The 17,947-nt window shown below is 29.7% G+C and overlaps 1 protein-coding gene across 1 annotated transcript in view; it reads left to right on the top strand.

Moving 5' to 3' along the window:
- The window catches only part of LOC107439850 (probable ubiquitin carboxyl-terminal hydrolase MINDY-4), a 29,995-nt gene that overhangs the window by 11,122 nt on the left and 926 nt on the right, over nucleotides 1-17,947 (top strand). Inside the window, exons 6-12 of the mRNA XM_016052583.4 lie at nucleotides 3,296-3,356; nucleotides 3,577-3,642; nucleotides 5,144-5,214; nucleotides 8,700-8,760; nucleotides 9,910-10,065; nucleotides 13,080-13,248; nucleotides 16,535-16,667. Coding sequence (XP_015908069.4) covers nucleotides 3,296-3,356; nucleotides 3,577-3,642; nucleotides 5,144-5,214; nucleotides 8,700-8,760; nucleotides 9,910-10,065; nucleotides 13,080-13,248; nucleotides 16,535-16,667 — 717 coding nt within the window. The remainder of the gene's footprint in view (nucleotides 1-3,295; nucleotides 3,357-3,576; nucleotides 3,643-5,143; nucleotides 5,215-8,699; nucleotides 8,761-9,909; nucleotides 10,066-13,079; nucleotides 13,249-16,534; nucleotides 16,668-17,947) is intronic.

Genomic DNA, 17,947 nt, shown 5'->3' with positions numbered 1-17,947 from the left:
TAAAAATGAAATTAAATAAAAAAAATAAGTAAAATAAAAATAATAAGTTAAAAAATAATTTTAAAAAAAGAGTAAAATTTCCTTGATTCCGGCTAACCGAAAAGTACTGAGGGGAAGAAAAAAAAACAAATAGTTAATTCTAGTCAGTTTAAATTGTAAGAAAAGAGGGATTATAACCTCGTGAAAGAGTAAATCGTAGTTTGCCCTCATGACTTAAGTTAGTAAGGAGAAACGGTTTTACAGGGTTTTGGCGAGGTTAGAAAACGATAGCTTTATAGGATAGGCAGCCCGCACACTGAAAAGAAGAAATAAAAGGGGGAGGGATCACGAGGCAAGCTTGTTGTATAGTGCGAAAAAGAGGCCCGAATACTTTAATAACTTTTAATTTAATGAAAGGATTATCACGTACTTTAACTCAATCTTAATGGTTGATTATTGATGATATTTTAAAAAACGAAATCAGACACAAAAACGTCGTTTCTTCGAATAAGCATGCACTTTTTTCGACAAATTTGGATTTTTGACCCATTAAATATGAAAAGTAACCACGAACTAAAAAATATGGATCCAATATTTAGGGAAGGAGAGCAATCAAAAATTTTGGCTTATTATGCTAACTTCACTTTTTGCGTGTTTAGTCATAATTCGGAAAATTTTGTAAGCGAATCGAAAATTTTTTTCATACAATTGTAAAACTTGTTTATTTAGCGATAATTCCATGTAAAAAACTAATTTCATAACTATTTATTATTTTTAATTGTTACATTAAACGATAGTAGAAAGAAATTTTGGAATTTGTCACTCAAAGTTACCTTAATTAAGTCTGTGTAAAAATTTCTTGACCTTAAAATTGTTACCTGTGAAATCGGTAGAATAATTCTTCAGAAAACAATTAAATAAACTCCATAATTATAATGTATTTTCATATTTTAAGCATAAAATAAGTTTTTTGACACCAAAAACAACTCAATTCTCTTTTTGTCTAAGACTTTTTTTCTCTGCATTTATTGAAGGTTTTATTTCTATTTTTTAATCTCTCTTCATAATTTTTTTTTAACTTTTGAAAAAATTTATACTTTTACTTTTCTGCAAAACCTTTTTGCTAAAATATTTTAAACTGAAACTTTTTTAACGCTATTTAATTTTTTTTAAAAAAAAAGGCAATTTTTGTAGTAATTTTACATTATTAGTTTTAAAAGCAGGGATAATAAGAAAATACGTCAAAAAACTTTTTTGTTTGAATTGAACTATACTTAAACTATACCAAGTATATACTTTATACTTGGACTGAAGTAAAATCTGAAATATTTTCATTATTTTCAATATTTTCAGAACTCCATGTTAACTATAATGAATAGTAGTAATAATCGCGATTATAAAATCACTTTGAATAGTTTTTACTGAATTAATACAATGTACTACACATTTTCCATTTTTATCTAATAAATTATGAAAATAAAAAAAATAATAAAAATGCAGATCTCTCTTTTGACATCGAGTCAGTTACCCTGACTTATAGTACACCCTGATTAAACCACGGAATTTAGTCAGTGTAATCACACCAATTTTTGATGCAGTGAAACACCAGGAATGTTCCATTACACTTCTTTTGATGTAAAGTAGTTGTCCTCATATTTGGTGTTTCTAACACCAAACAATACAAAAAAGAAAAATAAATAAATAAAAATTTCCTACGAGTATTTTGTAATACATCTAGTTTAAAATATGTTTTAAAGAAATCAAAATATTTTCACTTACAATTATAAATCAAAAAAAAAATAAATTCATACAAAAGCCAAGCTTTTATAACTGCTTATACTTTTTTACTATTTAATTAATTATATTGCCATTTTTTTGAATTGTTTAAGATTTTATTTCATTTTAAACTATGTATTTTTAATTGAAAAAAAATTACAATGTGATAGAAATCAATCAAATAATATTAGTATAGTTAAAAATATCTTTTTTTTTCTTTTATTGAAAACTATTCAACCCATTTAATCCTAACTTTGTATTTTGTTATTTAAAACTATAATGTTTAAGAAGATGTAAAAATATGTAGGCATACCTTATTCTTCTTTCTTTCTCTTACAACCCTGCAACATGCAGGAAGCCTAGCCTTGCTGAGCAATATTATTCCAAACATTCTTCCTCTTAGCCTTGAATTTCCAGTCTGAACTTTTTATTGTGATTAAATGTTTAGTTACGCCATCTAACCAATAATAGGTCCTCCTCAAAACCTTGTGGTTTCCAACTTAAAACTTTTTTTCGGACCTTTATTTTTGTCCTTTCTCTTTATGTACCCCAAACATGCCAAGTATCTTGATTTAATGAATTAAATGATGTTTTTCTGTTTAAATATATACCAATTCAAATTATTGTTTTATTATTATTAAATTAAATAACAAATAATTTATGTTATGCTTGAAATTTTCTGCGGCTAAGTTAGTTTTATAATTGCATGCAAAAATATTTCAATTCGTTTGAATAAATCTGTATGTTCCTTACCATTAAAGTTATTATTAAATTCGGGATAGCCTGGTCGGTAGGGCGCTGGGCCCATGTCCAAGAGTTCGTGGGTTCGATCCCCGCAGGCTGAAAACTCCCCGTGTATTAAATGGTGACTGATGCACGTTAAATCTATCGAGTCGTAAGGTCCCCCATGTTCCCATAACAAATCAATACTTCTGGGGGTACTGATCCAGGAGTTTCCTTGTCTTCTGGATTGGGTTCAAACTTGCAAGGCTACGGTGTTGAACATTAGTAATCGTAAAACCAAAAATTGGATCGGCTGCTCAATGACGGGTTTAAAATAAAATATTAAAGTTATTAGAGTCGTGTTGCTCAGGCGATAGAGCGTTGTTCGCCTTCCAATGAGGTTAACCAGGTTTGAATCCCAGCGATGGCTGATCGATACGAATTCCGCATCCGGCTTGCACCGACCACAGTGCTGTCGTAAAATATCCTCAGTGGTAGGCGGATCATGGGTTAAAATCTCCTTGCCGTTAGGCTAACCGTGAAATATTTTCGTGGCTTTCCTCTTCAAGCAACACAAATGCGGGTTAGTTCCATCAAAAAGTCCTCCACGAAGGCAAAATTTCTCCTAATACTTGATCCAGGAGTTCCCTTGTCTCCTGGATTGGGTTCCAAATTACAGGATTACAGGGCTACGGAGTTGAACATTAGTAGTCGTAAACTCAAATAATTGGATCGGCTGTTCAACAACTGTTACAAAATATAAAAAATATTAAAGTTATAAGAAATAAGAATGTAACTGATATAATTTAATTTTTAGAAGAAAAGACAAGATAGTATTAGACGAAAAAATTGTATCAAAAGATGGAATTCTTGAATACGTAAGAACTATTTTTAAATATTTATAGCTAATTTAACTTAAATTTTAATTTATACATTAAGATTTAGTAACTTAAACAACATGAGAAGATGACACGTACGGTACATCATAAGCAAGTATATAATGCAAAACAATTCATAGTCGAAGTCAAAAATCATTATAAATTCTTCTATTTTTAAATAAGGTATAAAGAAATTTTCGAATAAACATTTTGTTTTTAGGTGTATCTGAAGCATTTCAATTGTAGGTCCTGTCTTCTCCATCACTATTTATTGAACGCAAATGAGGTAAATAATCGTTTTATAGTTGTGATATTTTTCAAAAGGTGGGAACAATAATAATATACTCCTTGTAATTAAAATTGGCATCTCAATGTCACATTTTTTACCTTCGTCTCCTTGGTAATGATGTGACAAGCAAGAACTATACTCTTTTTATTCACACGGCAGTTAAGGAGTATCTATAACTCGCAACTGTAGTAGCTTATTGACAAAGGGAGAAAACGAAATTTGTGGTTACCATAATAACAGAGGGAGGAGAAAGTGAGAAAATAGCGTAACTAAACACTAACTACAGCTAAGTTTGAATTTTTAAATTGTAAAAATAAAGTTGATAAATGAAAAGCCGAGTGAATAAAGGTTCTATGTGACATGTTGTGGTATTTGAGAAATTAGTTCAAAAGTTTATGTATTGCTCTTCCTTTTTTTATCGTATGCCTGTTTAGACAGTGGGAGCGCGATTGCTCCTGTTTTTCAGTGGCGCCATCTATGGCCAGGATTTCGACTTCTGCCACGCCATTCACACCACTACATCCCATTTATAGGACGGGTCACAATCACACACAAAGGAGAAAGGACATAGAACACACACAGAGAGAAAGAAACATCAATGCCCTGCCCGGGATTCGAACTCAGGACCATTCTGATGAAAGGACAGTTCCCTGCCCCCTGCACAGACCGTTCGGCTGCTCATCCTTTAATGTGAGGAAATAAAAATAGCGTCTTGCCTTTATTCTTTCTTCACAATCTTCCAATAAGTAAAATCTAGAAATCCCTAACACTTCTTTAAACTGTTGGCGTCTTAACGCTCGCTGTCTCCACTCTTTACATGTTGCAAATAGTTTGCGACTTTTAGTTGCCGAATGAATTTGGAATCTTTTTTCATTTATGTGATAGTCTGTGGAAAAAAAACTCATCAACTGTCATTTATTATCTACTGATATCTTCGTAATTTAAGGACTTGGTAAATTAGGTCAATGTTTTATATTTAAAATTGACTTAAAATATGATCTTTTCCGGAGAAATCTACATTTCTTAAAAATATCTCTTAGAAACTTTACATATTAAGCTCCTACTTACTTACATAATCACAACTGTGTTTTTAAAATGTATACGGCTTTATTTTAATTACATTATAAAACTATTTAAATAATAAATAATTATTTGAAGAAAGTACTCTGAGTGTAAGTTATTTTTGATTAGCTATGAAAATTAATTTTTTTTTCTTTTGCAGTTTATTTATTTTTTATTTTAATTTATGAAATATATAGAGCAGAAAAGCTTAAAAAAATAAACTTTTTATTTGATTTTATAGATAATATAAGTTACATTCAAGCATGACTGTAAATTTTACATCAATATCTTACATTGACCTTTTATTTCTAACATTACAGAAGAGCTTTTGACCTTATTTGATCTATATTAAAGAGGCGTGGCTATCTTCAACGCTAAAAATAAATAAATAATTAAGAAAAAGAATGTAGTAATAATTATGTAATTATTTCTTTAGTTGATGGATGATAACAGTGGAAGTTGCGTCCTTTTCCTTTATTCTCTTATTTTAACCCATGGTATTGAGGAGTAAGTTTTTTTTTAAATTATTCTTACACTTTAGTAAAACACTAGGGGTCTACGAGTTCTCTTATTGGATATTTATGTATTTTTGTCTAGCTTTGTAGACATTATAGTATGAATTTCTAAAAATATGCTGGCAATACCGTGAAAATTTTGATTTATAAGAATTTCATTTAATTAATATGCATTATATTTTGATTTACATGCATTTAAATGTTACTGAGAAACTATGGTTCAAATTCAATTTCAGTGTTTTGAGACAAAATTGTTTTTTTTTTTTTCTTCTCATTATTCTGTCATAATCTCATGAAAAGTATAGAAGCAAGATAAAACATGCAAAAAAAGTCAGAAAATGAAAAATCACAACGGAGTATTTAAAAACGAGAGCAATTTCCCAATTAGTATTTTTTTTTTTTAAATTAAGTTGAACCAATGAACAACCAATTTATTATCTGATCTTCGTTGAGCAAACTCATCTTCGTTTCTTCCATTGTTAATTATATTAATTATCATTAAGGAGTCTATGGGGTTTAATTTTCTTCTAGACAACCTCAATGTGTACACAGTGCGTCAAAAAAAAAAAAACGGATTACCCTGATTAACTTTTGATCTAATGATCGGATCTTTACGTTTTAGGATTTATTCTCAATGGTTAGAGAGTGTGACTTCAAATATGCTAAATAATTAGTACAGACGATATTTTAAGTTACGAAATATGACATAAAAACGTACTTTGAATGGATTTGGGTTTTTGACCCCCAAAATGTAAGGGGTAGCCGCAATCTGGGAAATATGGTTCCCATAGTTTGGCCAGGAGAATGTTTTAAATGATACTTGTAACTTCAATGATAATTTTACCTTTTTACGTATTTCACCATATTTGGAGAATTTCTTAAGCTAATTGAATTTTTGCATACAGTTATGAAATTCTTTCATAAAAAGATAATTTCATTTAAAAAAATAAATTTTAGTAAATATTTATCATTTATTAATTTATTTAATAAAAGTCTAAAAAATTTATAATTTTAAGGTATATAACTTTTTACATCATTTTAAAGAATGTAAATTAACATGACAAAATACAAATTGTGAGCGAAATCTGTCGAATAATTTCTCAGAAATCTAGAAGATCCGATCATTAGATCAAAAGTTATTCAGGGTGGTCCCCTTCTTTAACTCACTCTGCAACTTTTTTCACCTCTCTCTAAAATTTTACTTGGGAGTTTAGATTGTTTGCAGGATTTGAACGAAAACGCAGTGCAAACACTTTACTAAAACAATGCAAAGGACTTTTATAATTTAATTTTTATTCGAATTTAAATTACATTTTTGTTAAAAGTTGGAGAAAAGTATGACAACTTACGCGCAAAATAGTCATAAAAATCATGTTAATAATTTGAAAAAACTTGAAATAAGCAGTCAAATAAGCTCTTTTTAAAACCAAACTAACTGAATTTTTTATTAAAAAAAGTTATTTTGTTCCGCAAAGATATAAAATATTTACTAATATTCAAGTCAATTTAAACAACATGCTATGCTTACCAAGTATACTTACCAAGATTAAATTACCAATTTTTAACTAAATAGGTTAATTAGAAGCAATCTTGTGCGCATGTGACAAAAAACTTGAATAGGGTACTTCCAACTAATCACATTGTTGTGTCTTCACGTGGTTGTGCATGTGGTATTAATGTTACAGCTAAAATGTTTATTATCAATCTGAATCAAATTTCGGATCAGATTTAATTGGAAACTTGTGAGCCACATCATGCATGTGTGTTGAACCTGGTTGGCTGACTCACACGTGACGTCGTTTGTGGGTATCCAATTGAGAAAAACAAAATCAATACATACCCTTGCATAATTATCTTTTAATGAAATGTTTGAGTTGGCAGACGATTGCAGCTTAGAAAAAAGGTACGTTATTTCCTGTTTTGAGTGGGTTTTATTATTTCTGCAAGAACTTTGGAAGTTTTCTTAGCATTGCCTCATACTTGTTGTCAAATTGCTCAGAATAAAACAAATCATAACATAGATATTTCTTCAGAAAATAGAAAACCTTGTTAGGAGAAACTATGTAAATGTCTTAAAACTAAAATATAGCTTATGAATTATGATGTTATTTGCGTAAGTTAATAATTAAAATTTAAATAAAAAATATAGACCAGTTTGTTTGCATGAATGAATTGTTGGCTTTTATTCTTTCATTTCTGTCACACATACAGCTTCCACTTAGCTTCCGTTTTTCGTTGCCAACGGAAAAACGAAATTTCATCTATTTTGTGACAAAGCATTATTGTGTTGCATAATAAAAATAGATTGTATCAAATATTATTTGAATTGATTGAAGTGAACTGAAGCTTCACTCAATGGCCCATTTCCCGAATGAAATGTAATAAGCTACACATAAAGAGCAGCAGGACGGGTTTTAATCAATAAGTCACACATACGAAAAAATTCTACAAGGTATATATTGTTGTTGTTGCGTATGCCTGTTTAGGCAGAGGGGTGTGATTGTTCTTGTTTTCCAGTGGCGCCATCTATGGCCAAGAATTCGATTTCTGTCACACCCATACGTCACACCTGTTTATAGGGCGGACCCATTCATACATTCATGCATTCATCCACAGATCGTAATTTAGACCTGAATCAGAGAACTATCGATCTCCAATCCAGTAACCCCAGAGGTATTGCTTTGTTATGAGAGCATGGAGGACTTTGCGACTCGACAGATTTTAAGGTGCATCAGTCACTATTTACTACATGAGGAGTCTTCGGTCAGCGGGGTTCAAACCCACGAACTCTCGCACAGGGGTCCAGCAGCCTACCGATCAGGTTATTCCGGCCCTAATTAAAAAACTGTTTGACATGTAAATTGACTGTAAAACATTTGGGGTTAATATTTTATTACTCTTATTTGTGTATGTATGTACAAATTTGCCAATAATAATGTTTTTTATTTAGATTAAAATATTACAATTACTAACGATGTATGGTCCAAGGAAAAGAGTGCTCGTTTCTAAATGGAGCGATGGAATTTCAGCGATAGTCTATTTATTCATATACTTCTACCACCTTGCACAGACCGTAATGCTGAGCGTTATTCGAAGTGTTAGACCTACCTTAATTTAGAGTCTCCCAAACATCAGGCTAACCATGGAATGTTTTTATGGTTTTTCTCTCCGTTTTACAAATATGTGGAAAACTGTCACTCATAAACTTTTTTGAGAAAGCAAATTTTTCCTTTATTTTATTAGCAAATTTATAGAAACTCCTTTGTTTTCGGATACTAACAAAACACCTAGACTATAGAGTTCCATAGAATTGACCACAATGTTTACGCAAAATATTTTTTGTGGCAGACGGAAAATATAATATACCCATGTTCATCGTGTAAATAAAATAATTATAAATAATACCAAGTTATTAATATAATTTGTTATTATTTATAATTATAATCCTTTTCTCCTAACTGTTGTAATATTTTACAGAACAAAAAGGGAATCCGAAAATACAGAATACCTAATTGGAATTGATGGTTTCGCCTCTCAGGTAAGTCCATTATATGAATCACTATATCACGTAACCCTTATCAGCATACGTAAAGATAAAATATTTTACTTTTAAATTGTCTTGGTAAATAAACTTTAATTTACGAAGAAAAAAAAATTAAAAAAAATAAACAATGTTTATTTGGTTCAAATATGCAGAGTATTTCATCATGATCGTTCTTATCGTATAAATTTTTGTATTCTAGTCCAAACTGAAGTCAACAAAGTATACTCTCAAAAGTCGCAAATCAGTATTTGAACTAGGAAGAAACAAAAATCACTGCTAAAATGCGATGAATTACTGTTGAGGAAGGTGAGGCTATAAAAATCAAAACCTGTTTAAATGCCGGTTGAAATACTTTGCTTACATTAATGCCGGTGCTTACATTAATTGCCATTTGACGCCTATTTATTTCTTCGTGCAGGAAGCAGATTTTAATTTTTTAATGCTACCTTCCTCAATAGTGATTCGTTCGATCAAAATAGTGTTTACCATAAAAATTAAATAAAAATTAGCGAATTAAAGTAATTACCTTGAAAAGTCTTCCTCACCCGACTGATTTTTGAATGAAAAATTACAATAATATATTAAGCGATGTATTGAACAAGTGCTTATAGCGATCTAGTAAATTAGATATAGATATTAAACTTGCAGCAATATTTTTAAAAATAAAGTAGTTTTGTTTCTTTTATATTCAAATGTCACAATTCGGTTGAAATTTAAATTAATACACAAATTATGGATGCACTTCTTTAAGCACAAAACAGATATGAAACAAATTTGCTCGAAACGATAAATTAAATACTTGTAACATACATTAAACTTTTCTTTATTTGAAAGATCATTTAAAGAAACGGAAAGTGATAGAAATGCATATTTTACTTAGGAAACAGGGTTATTTATTCCAAGTAAGTTTTAAAATTATGAATTTCAAATTTTGTAAAACTAACTTTGAAGGCACAATTGACTGGGAAAGTTATAAAACAATGTTTTCTCTTCTTTCTTGTCCGGAAAAATTATAAAACAATTTAGCAAATATAATTTGTTGAAGTAAATATTAGTTATTTTGAATAACATGCATAAGTATTTGTAGATTGTTACATTATTTAAAAATTGTTTGTAAGAGTTGATGTATTGAGTTGTTTACAGGAAATAATAAACTTAATGCTTGTTGGAAAAGCTGTACCTCATCTGTTCGATGGCAACCAAGAGCGTGACTTTGGTGGTTCAGAAACGTCTCTTCTACATGGAATCCCTCATAAATCAGAAATTGGACTCCTATCGGCACTCGATCAACACTGTGCAGTACGTTTTATAAAATATAAGTTACTTTTTCAAAGTAGTTAGTCCGAAACACACTACAACTTTAATTAAGAAAAAAAAACTTAATTTGTAATATTGAAAATTTTTTATTTTGTTTCATACTTTAAAATACAGTCGACAGTCAATTATCCGTACCAATCGGGGTCAAATCCGAACTAGATTCAAAAATCTGGATAATTAAACAGTTATGAAAATGAAATAAAAAAAACGCTTGAATTAAAAATGATTTTAGGTAACTTTGCTGCACAGTTTTTCCAGTCGTATTCCAATCGTATTCTAATCCTCTTAGTGCCTACTGTAGCATATTACAAATGCTGTGTTTTAAAGTTTAATTTTTTTAAAATTCTATTCGAAATCTTATTAGAAACTACTTGCCACCAGCCACCAACATTGAAACTGGGCAAAAAGAACGGTAAGTTATTTTCAAGGTCACCAAGAGAGAAAAAAAGAAAAGAAGAAAAAAAAAAAACTTTTTCCCGAATTTTTTTAGATATTCTAAAATAGGAAGCAATTCGGCGGTTTCCTTCGGCGTTTTAATTATCGGTGCTACTCTACTGTATATATTTTGTAACATCATAAGACATATTACAATTGAAGGGTTGAGATATGATGATAAGCCACACATGTAATGATCAGTCACATTTTTAGGTTGTTCAGGAAAGTTCCTTGGTTCCTATGGTGAGCCATATATTTAGGTACAGAGTATATGCAAAGAAATATTCATATACATAGTGTTGTCATTTAGAAGAAGTTTCGTTAATTCGTTTAATACTTATCTGTAGACAATAATAAGGAACAATCTCATGTAAAAAAATTAATCTTTAAAAAATGTTTGACTAATAATGATGTTGTAATATTCCTCCATTATATAATTGCTATAGAGAAAGGGTTCCTAATATGAGAATTTTTTTTAAATAATGGTAAAAACACAATAATTATTATGGTGTTCATTATTATATTATCTAATGTACATTTGGTGCGCCAAAAAATTATTGCGGATTATCCAAACTTTCAGCACTCAAAAGGGCCATTTCATCTCTAAAACATCATAAAATCAACAAAATCTATGTATATTGTATAATTCCAAATGGGCAAGTTAAATATGTAAATTTTAATTATTATTTTAAAAACATTTGCCTTAAACACAAAAAAAGAAGGAAAAAATAATTTATGCTAGTGTTAATTTGGTTTATGTATTCATATTTCGCAGAACTTCATTTGCATACTAGTTTTAAATAATTATGGTGCTTAAGATTGTCACCACCTATCAAAATCAACATTCTGAATTTTCGTCTTCAGAGCCAGATTTTGAATCTTTAAAAATAATGACTACGAAGACAAAGATTCAAAATGTTACAGTGTTAAATGTTCATTTGAGTCACTAAACGAGTCAACAATGACTTTTCTCTTTAATGACATCTTCTTTATCTCTGTATTAGTTTTCATCTGTTTGTTGTAGCTGTAAATTTCCTTTATACAAAGATCCATAACGACAAAGCGCATCATATTCTGTTCCCGTATGTCAAGTTAGATCAACTGTTTCTTACATGGGAAACTTTATTCACATTTTGTTGGAATATTATGGATGGTTAAAACCTCCTATAGAGAACTTACAGTACTAAGCGTGGCATTTAAGTTCTTTAATGACTGAATGCTATTATTCTGAGAGGTATACTTCTTATTGATCCAAAAAGATAAAAAAAATTTACATTTTTAATTCAAAACAATTTCACAGGAGGTGAATCAGGGAATAGAGCGTTCGACATCAAACAAGGTAACCCGAGTTCGAATCCCAACGGTGGCTTGTCGATACTAATTCTGCACCAGACTCGCTCTGACCACATTGCTGACGTAAAATATCCACAGTGGTAGACGGATCATGGATTAGAGTTCCCTTGACCTCAGACTAACCAATGGAGGTTTTCGTGGTTTTCATCCCCATGTAACGCAAATGTGGGTTAGCTCCATCAAAAGGTCCTACACGAAAGCTTATTTCTCTCAATGCTTGATCCAGGAGTTCCTTTGTCTTCTGGATTGAGTTCAAAATTACATGGCTAAGGAGTTGAACATTAGTAGTCGTAAGCTCAGAATTGGATAGTCTGTTCAACTCCTGGTTATAAAGTAAAAAATAACTATGGGTGCTTAAAATGAAGCAGTCTCTTATATTAGGCAACACGTGGTATGACATATTAGGAATTAAACAATTTGCAAGTTAATTATATTTTACAAATATTAGTAATATAGTTATGTCTCACAATATTTAACATCTGTATAATAATGATAAAATAATAATCTGTCATGTAAATGTTGTGTTTCATACCTCCTCACAAAGTTAATAGTTGACTTAAAATTTATTTGATTACGCCTTTTTAGATACAATTTCTTAACAAATAAAAATATATATTTAATAAAATATTCAGACGTCTTTGCATAAAATTATTTCATTTCAGTAAGGCATCAAAAAACAAAACAAAGCAATTTTTTTCAAACACTATTCATGCATTTCTTACATCATACAGCAGGTGCATAACCTATCATAGATTTAAAAAAAAATTAAAGTTACTTATACAATAAGCAATAATTGCTTATTTACGTCTCTCTAGAGCTACACAATAGCTATATTTATTTTTATAACCGCCGTTGAACAGGCGACCCAATTTTAGGTTTACGACTACCAACTTTCAATTCCGTAGCCTTGTAATTTTGAACCCAATCCAGAAGACAAGAGAACTCCTGAATTGAGTATTGGGAGAAATTTGCCCTCGTGGAAGATTTTTTGATGGAACTGATCCGCATTTTAGTTACATGGAGAGGAAAACCACGAAAACCTCCCACGGTTAGCCTGACTGCAAGGAGAATTTAACCCATGATCCGTCTACAACAAAGGATATTTCAAGCCTGCACTGTGATAGGTGCGAGTCGGGTGCGGAATTCGAATCTACCAGTACTATCGAATCTACCAGTACTACTACTACTGTATTCATTTAAATTTATAGATTGGGAGCTTCTACAAAAATCCTATGTACCCCATATTTCTGTTGATCTGTGGCCACCACTACACGGTTTTGTTCGGAACATCAAAAAGAATTTTAATGAACTCCCAAGACGAATTTATTTTGCATCACTATGATGGTTTTGACAAAACTGAGACAGCTTTTATAATAAGTATGTTAAATTTTTTTCTTCTAATTTATGGCCTATGTCATTGAACTAATCAGACACTATCAATCAATCAACAGATAAGAGGTAAAAGAATATGCTCCATTTTTAATTACTTAATGATTTAAGTGCTAATAGCATCTATTTAAATAATACCAGTATCGTAATGGTTCGAACTTTTCAGAAAGATCCGAATTTCATTTATGATTTTCAGACACAATTTTGGATAAATATTCCAATTTATTGGATTAATCAATTTACATTATATGTAATAAATGAGAAAATTAAAAACTTTGAGGGAAAGTTTAGTTTGAGGAACAAAAACTTTATGATGAATCAAAACTTCATTTCTAGGAAACTATTCAAATGATATCATCAAAATGGAAGATTGATTTTGCTCCTTAAAATTGAGTTATTGAAAGAGAATGAAAAGATATATACGTATTTTTTTACAATTACTTTTTTTATCATTATTAAATTTAAAAATAAAATTTATCTAATCAAGCAATGATAAAAAGTAATAAATCAAATTTTAAAATTACACATTTTTGAAAATTTGGTAACTTAGAAACTTTATGATCGATTTTGTTCGAACCTTCCACTTTGAAACCGAAAAATACATTATTTAATGTGGTGTAAAAATTTGTATGTTTTATAATTCAAACTTTTTTTCGAATGGTATTAAATAAAATAATAAGAAATAAATATTTAAAATTATTTTTTGCATGAGATTATCTTTGGAAAAACACATTTTATAACAGTGAACAAAATATTTTTTGATTTGCTGAAGGTAAAAATAACAAAAAAAAGGTAAAATTAGCGTAAGGTGTCCAAACTTTCAACCGCGTCCTGACGAAACTATTATAACCATATTTTCTAGATTGCGATTATCCCCCCCTCCCCCAGAAGTCTGAAAATTAAATCCATCGAAAGAAAAGGTATGTTTATTAAGAGAAAGTACGTTTTTGTGCCTGATTTCGTAACTTAAAATATCGTTTAAACTAATTAGTTGGCACATTTAAGTATTACGAAGATTGAGTCTTAACGCGTGTAAATCGGATTAACTCCTCAAGATTATTGCTGGTGCTTTTATTCATTTTTTTTAAAAAAAACACTTGAATCTATTAAACTTTTATTTATTTTGATAGAAGTGCGTATTTTAATACTCCGACCCCTCTAAACTTTTAGTCATTAATTTCCATTTACTTTTAAAGTCTAGTATACGACAAAAAATAATTAACTTTTATTTATTTTGATAGAATTGCGTATTTTAATACTGCCACCCCCTAAATTTTTAATCATTAATTTCAATTTACTTTTAATGTCTATAAAAATATGACAAAAAAATTTAAAATTCACTTTCAAAAGTCAAACTACTAATAATTTCCTCTTTTGAAATATCCCTCAAGAGCAAGTATCGTTTACTGTCCTGGTCAAATCATTTGACGCACTATAAGATTCTATATAAAACTAGGAGGCTCCGCCCCCTGCTCGCTAACGCTCGCCAACCCCCGAGAATTGCTACGCTATCCTATGTGGTTCACGCCGTGAACCATGACTCGCTGCGCTCGCTCGCCAATGAACACAATGTTCTAGCACAAAGACATAATATATTATCATCAAAGACATNGATTTTGTTTGAACTTTCCATTTTGAAACAGAAAAATACATTCTTTAATACGGTGTAAAAATTTGTATGTTTTATAATTCAAACTTTTTTTCGACTGGTATTAAATAAAATAATAAGAAATAAATATTTAAAATTATTTTTCGCATGAGATTATCTTTGGAAAAACACATTTTATAACAGTGAACAAAATATTTTTCGATTTGCTGAAGGTAAAAATAACAAAAAAAAGTAAAACTAACATAAGGAGTCTAAACTTTCAACCGCGTCCTGACCAAACTATTAGAACTATATTTTCTAGATTGTGGTTATCCTCCCCCCCTCATCAGAAGTCTGAAAATTAAATCCATCAAAAAAAAGGCATGTTTATTCAGAGAAAGTACGTTTTTGTGCCTAATTTCATAACTTAAAATATCGTTTGAACTAATTAATTAGCATTTTTAAGTATTACGAAAATTGAGTCTTAATGCGTGGAAATCTGATCAATTCCTCAAGTTTATAGCTGGTGCTTTTATTCATTTTCTTAAAATACTGAATCTATTAAACTTTTATCTATTTTGATAGAAGTGCGTATTTTAATAATCCCACCCTCTCCTAAAATTTTTAGTCATTAATTTCAACTTACTTTTAAAGTCTATTATACGACAAATATTTTTAAAATTCACTTTCAAAAGGCAAACTACTAATAATTCCCTTTTTTGAAATATCTCTCAAGAGCAAGTATCGCTTACTGTCCTGGTCAAATTATTTGACGCACTATAAGATTCTATATAAAATCTGAATTATCAGGTGATACTCTATACAGCTTTATTATTTTTACGCGAATGAAACCGGTTTGCACTTGTTTACGTTCGTGTATCAATATATTAAATTAGGCGATACATAATATAAATTCGACGATTGGATAAATAAGATGACATATTATATAAATATAGAATATTTGTTATATCAGGTATTATATTATTATATTGTAATAATTACTTCACATTATTAGACGCATTGTAGTTTTTTAATAATTACACGTTTTTCACGTGGTATATATGAAATACTTTTCCATTGAAACATGGGTTTTTATTCAGGTGATTTTTTTATATGCCTCCTATTTGTATTTATTTCTAAAGTATTGCTTTACAATGTTAAGAAATTGATACACGAACGTAAGCAAGTGTGTTAAATAGGAATTTAACATTTATTGTAATAACACTTTCGAATAATTATATCGCACCTCTGCACAAGAACTCACAAATCTTTTCTCACACATTTTAAAGACATTCTAGTTTCTGTTCGTAAACAGAACAACATCGAATGCAGTGTCTGAGGAGAGCTTATCATTCGATGTTGTTCTGTTTACAAGCAGAAACTAGAATGTCTTTAAAATGTGTGAGAAAAGATTTGTGAGTTCTTGTGCAGAGGTGCGATATAATTATTCGAAAGTGTTATTACAATAAATGTTAAATTCCTATTTAACAAAGTGCAAACCGGTTTCGGCGGCGTAAAAACAATAAGCCTGTGTAGTATCACCTGATTATTAAGATTTTACATAGAGTCTTATAGTGCGTCTAATAATTTGGGCAGGGACTGTACTTGCCTTGCAATTAAAACATTTGACAACACCACCAAAATTTTTTTTTATCGTTTTACGTTATTATGCTTGCTTTTTTCTAGAACCATACCACAAAATCAATAAAAAGATTAGGGATGATAAGAAAATTAAGGATGAAAAGAAAATTAAGGATGAAAAGGAGACTGAAGATGATAATGGAATTAAAAATCCAGTAATTAAGTGCATTTATACAAGGTAAATTCAAAAATAGAAGTTTCTTTTTTTATTTACTGCGAATGCATTAAAAATCATAAAAATTAACCATCATAAGCGTGTACGATTATTCTTTTATGTTTATGGCAAACGATGCTAAGTGACTTACTAACATGAGTTTGAAATTTATATATTATTAACTTACTTTTCTTGTAAAAAAAAATGCCACGAATGAACCGTTCATGCTAAATATAAAAACTGCTGTTTGATACATTTCGCTCAAAACTTTTTATGATTAAAAACATTTAACTTACTAATTTCATTCGAAAAGCAATGCATTATTTTATTAGAGCTTACAGTTGGGGTTTAAGGGTTCCTAAACTTGTATACGTTGTCGCGCTCTTACGAGAATTAAAATTGTCTCACATTCACAAATATATATATATATAATAATATATATATATGTATGCATGTATATGTATAGATAAGCATTAAAAATACAATTTTTAAAAAATAATNAAACAAAGGAAAATTATAGACATATGAAAAAAGGGAGGGGGGGGGAGAAATATATGGAAAAAAATATAACAAACAACTGGGGGAAGAAAAAAAAAAGGATGGAATATTTTTAAAAATCCGGAAAATAAAAGATATAATCTTTTCATCAGCCCACACGATTATATCCGCAAAAAATAATGCTTTCTGATAAGAAACCACTCTTATATATTAATATCAGCAAAAAAGAGTACGTTCGGATAAGAAAGCACTCTTTTTTGCGGATATAATCGTGCGGGCTGATGAAAAGATATTATCTTTTATTTTCCGGATTTTTAAAAATATTTCATCCTTTTTTTCTCCCAGTTGTTTGTTATATTTTTTTTCATAATTATTTTTCCTTTCCTCCCCTTTTTTTTCATATGTCTATAATTTTCCTTGTTCTTATCCTCTTTTTGAACTTATCTAGTGAGTTCTGTTTACTTGCAGCTTATGCGCAATAAATGAAACTTATTGTTTCTCTTAATTTTCTTGTATTTATTTATTTTATTGTATATATATATATATATATTGTACGTTTTATAAGTATAAAACAATGAAACAGAAATACAGAAGTAAGTGGTGAGAATAAATATAGTTAATATATATACAATGGTTAATACATATACCTATTAAAAATCATGCAAGTTCTTTTTCAATTAATATCAAGTTATTTAGAATGATATATTAAATATTATAAGTAATGTTATAAGCTTGTCGTGGGAAAAAAACGAAATTCGTGGAAGATTTGTGAGAAATTTGAAAAATTTCGGGAGAACCCAATTACA

This window comes from Parasteatoda tepidariorum, chromosome 2 (genome assembly GCF_043381705.1).
Source record: "Parasteatoda tepidariorum isolate YZ-2023 chromosome 2, CAS_Ptep_4.0, whole genome shotgun sequence".
NCBI classification, from domain to species: Eukaryota; Metazoa; Arthropoda; class Arachnida; order Araneae; family Theridiidae; genus Parasteatoda; species Parasteatoda tepidariorum.
The sequence above is the reverse complement of the archived record's forward strand: the minus strand, read 5'-3'. Positions and strand labels throughout refer to the sequence as shown.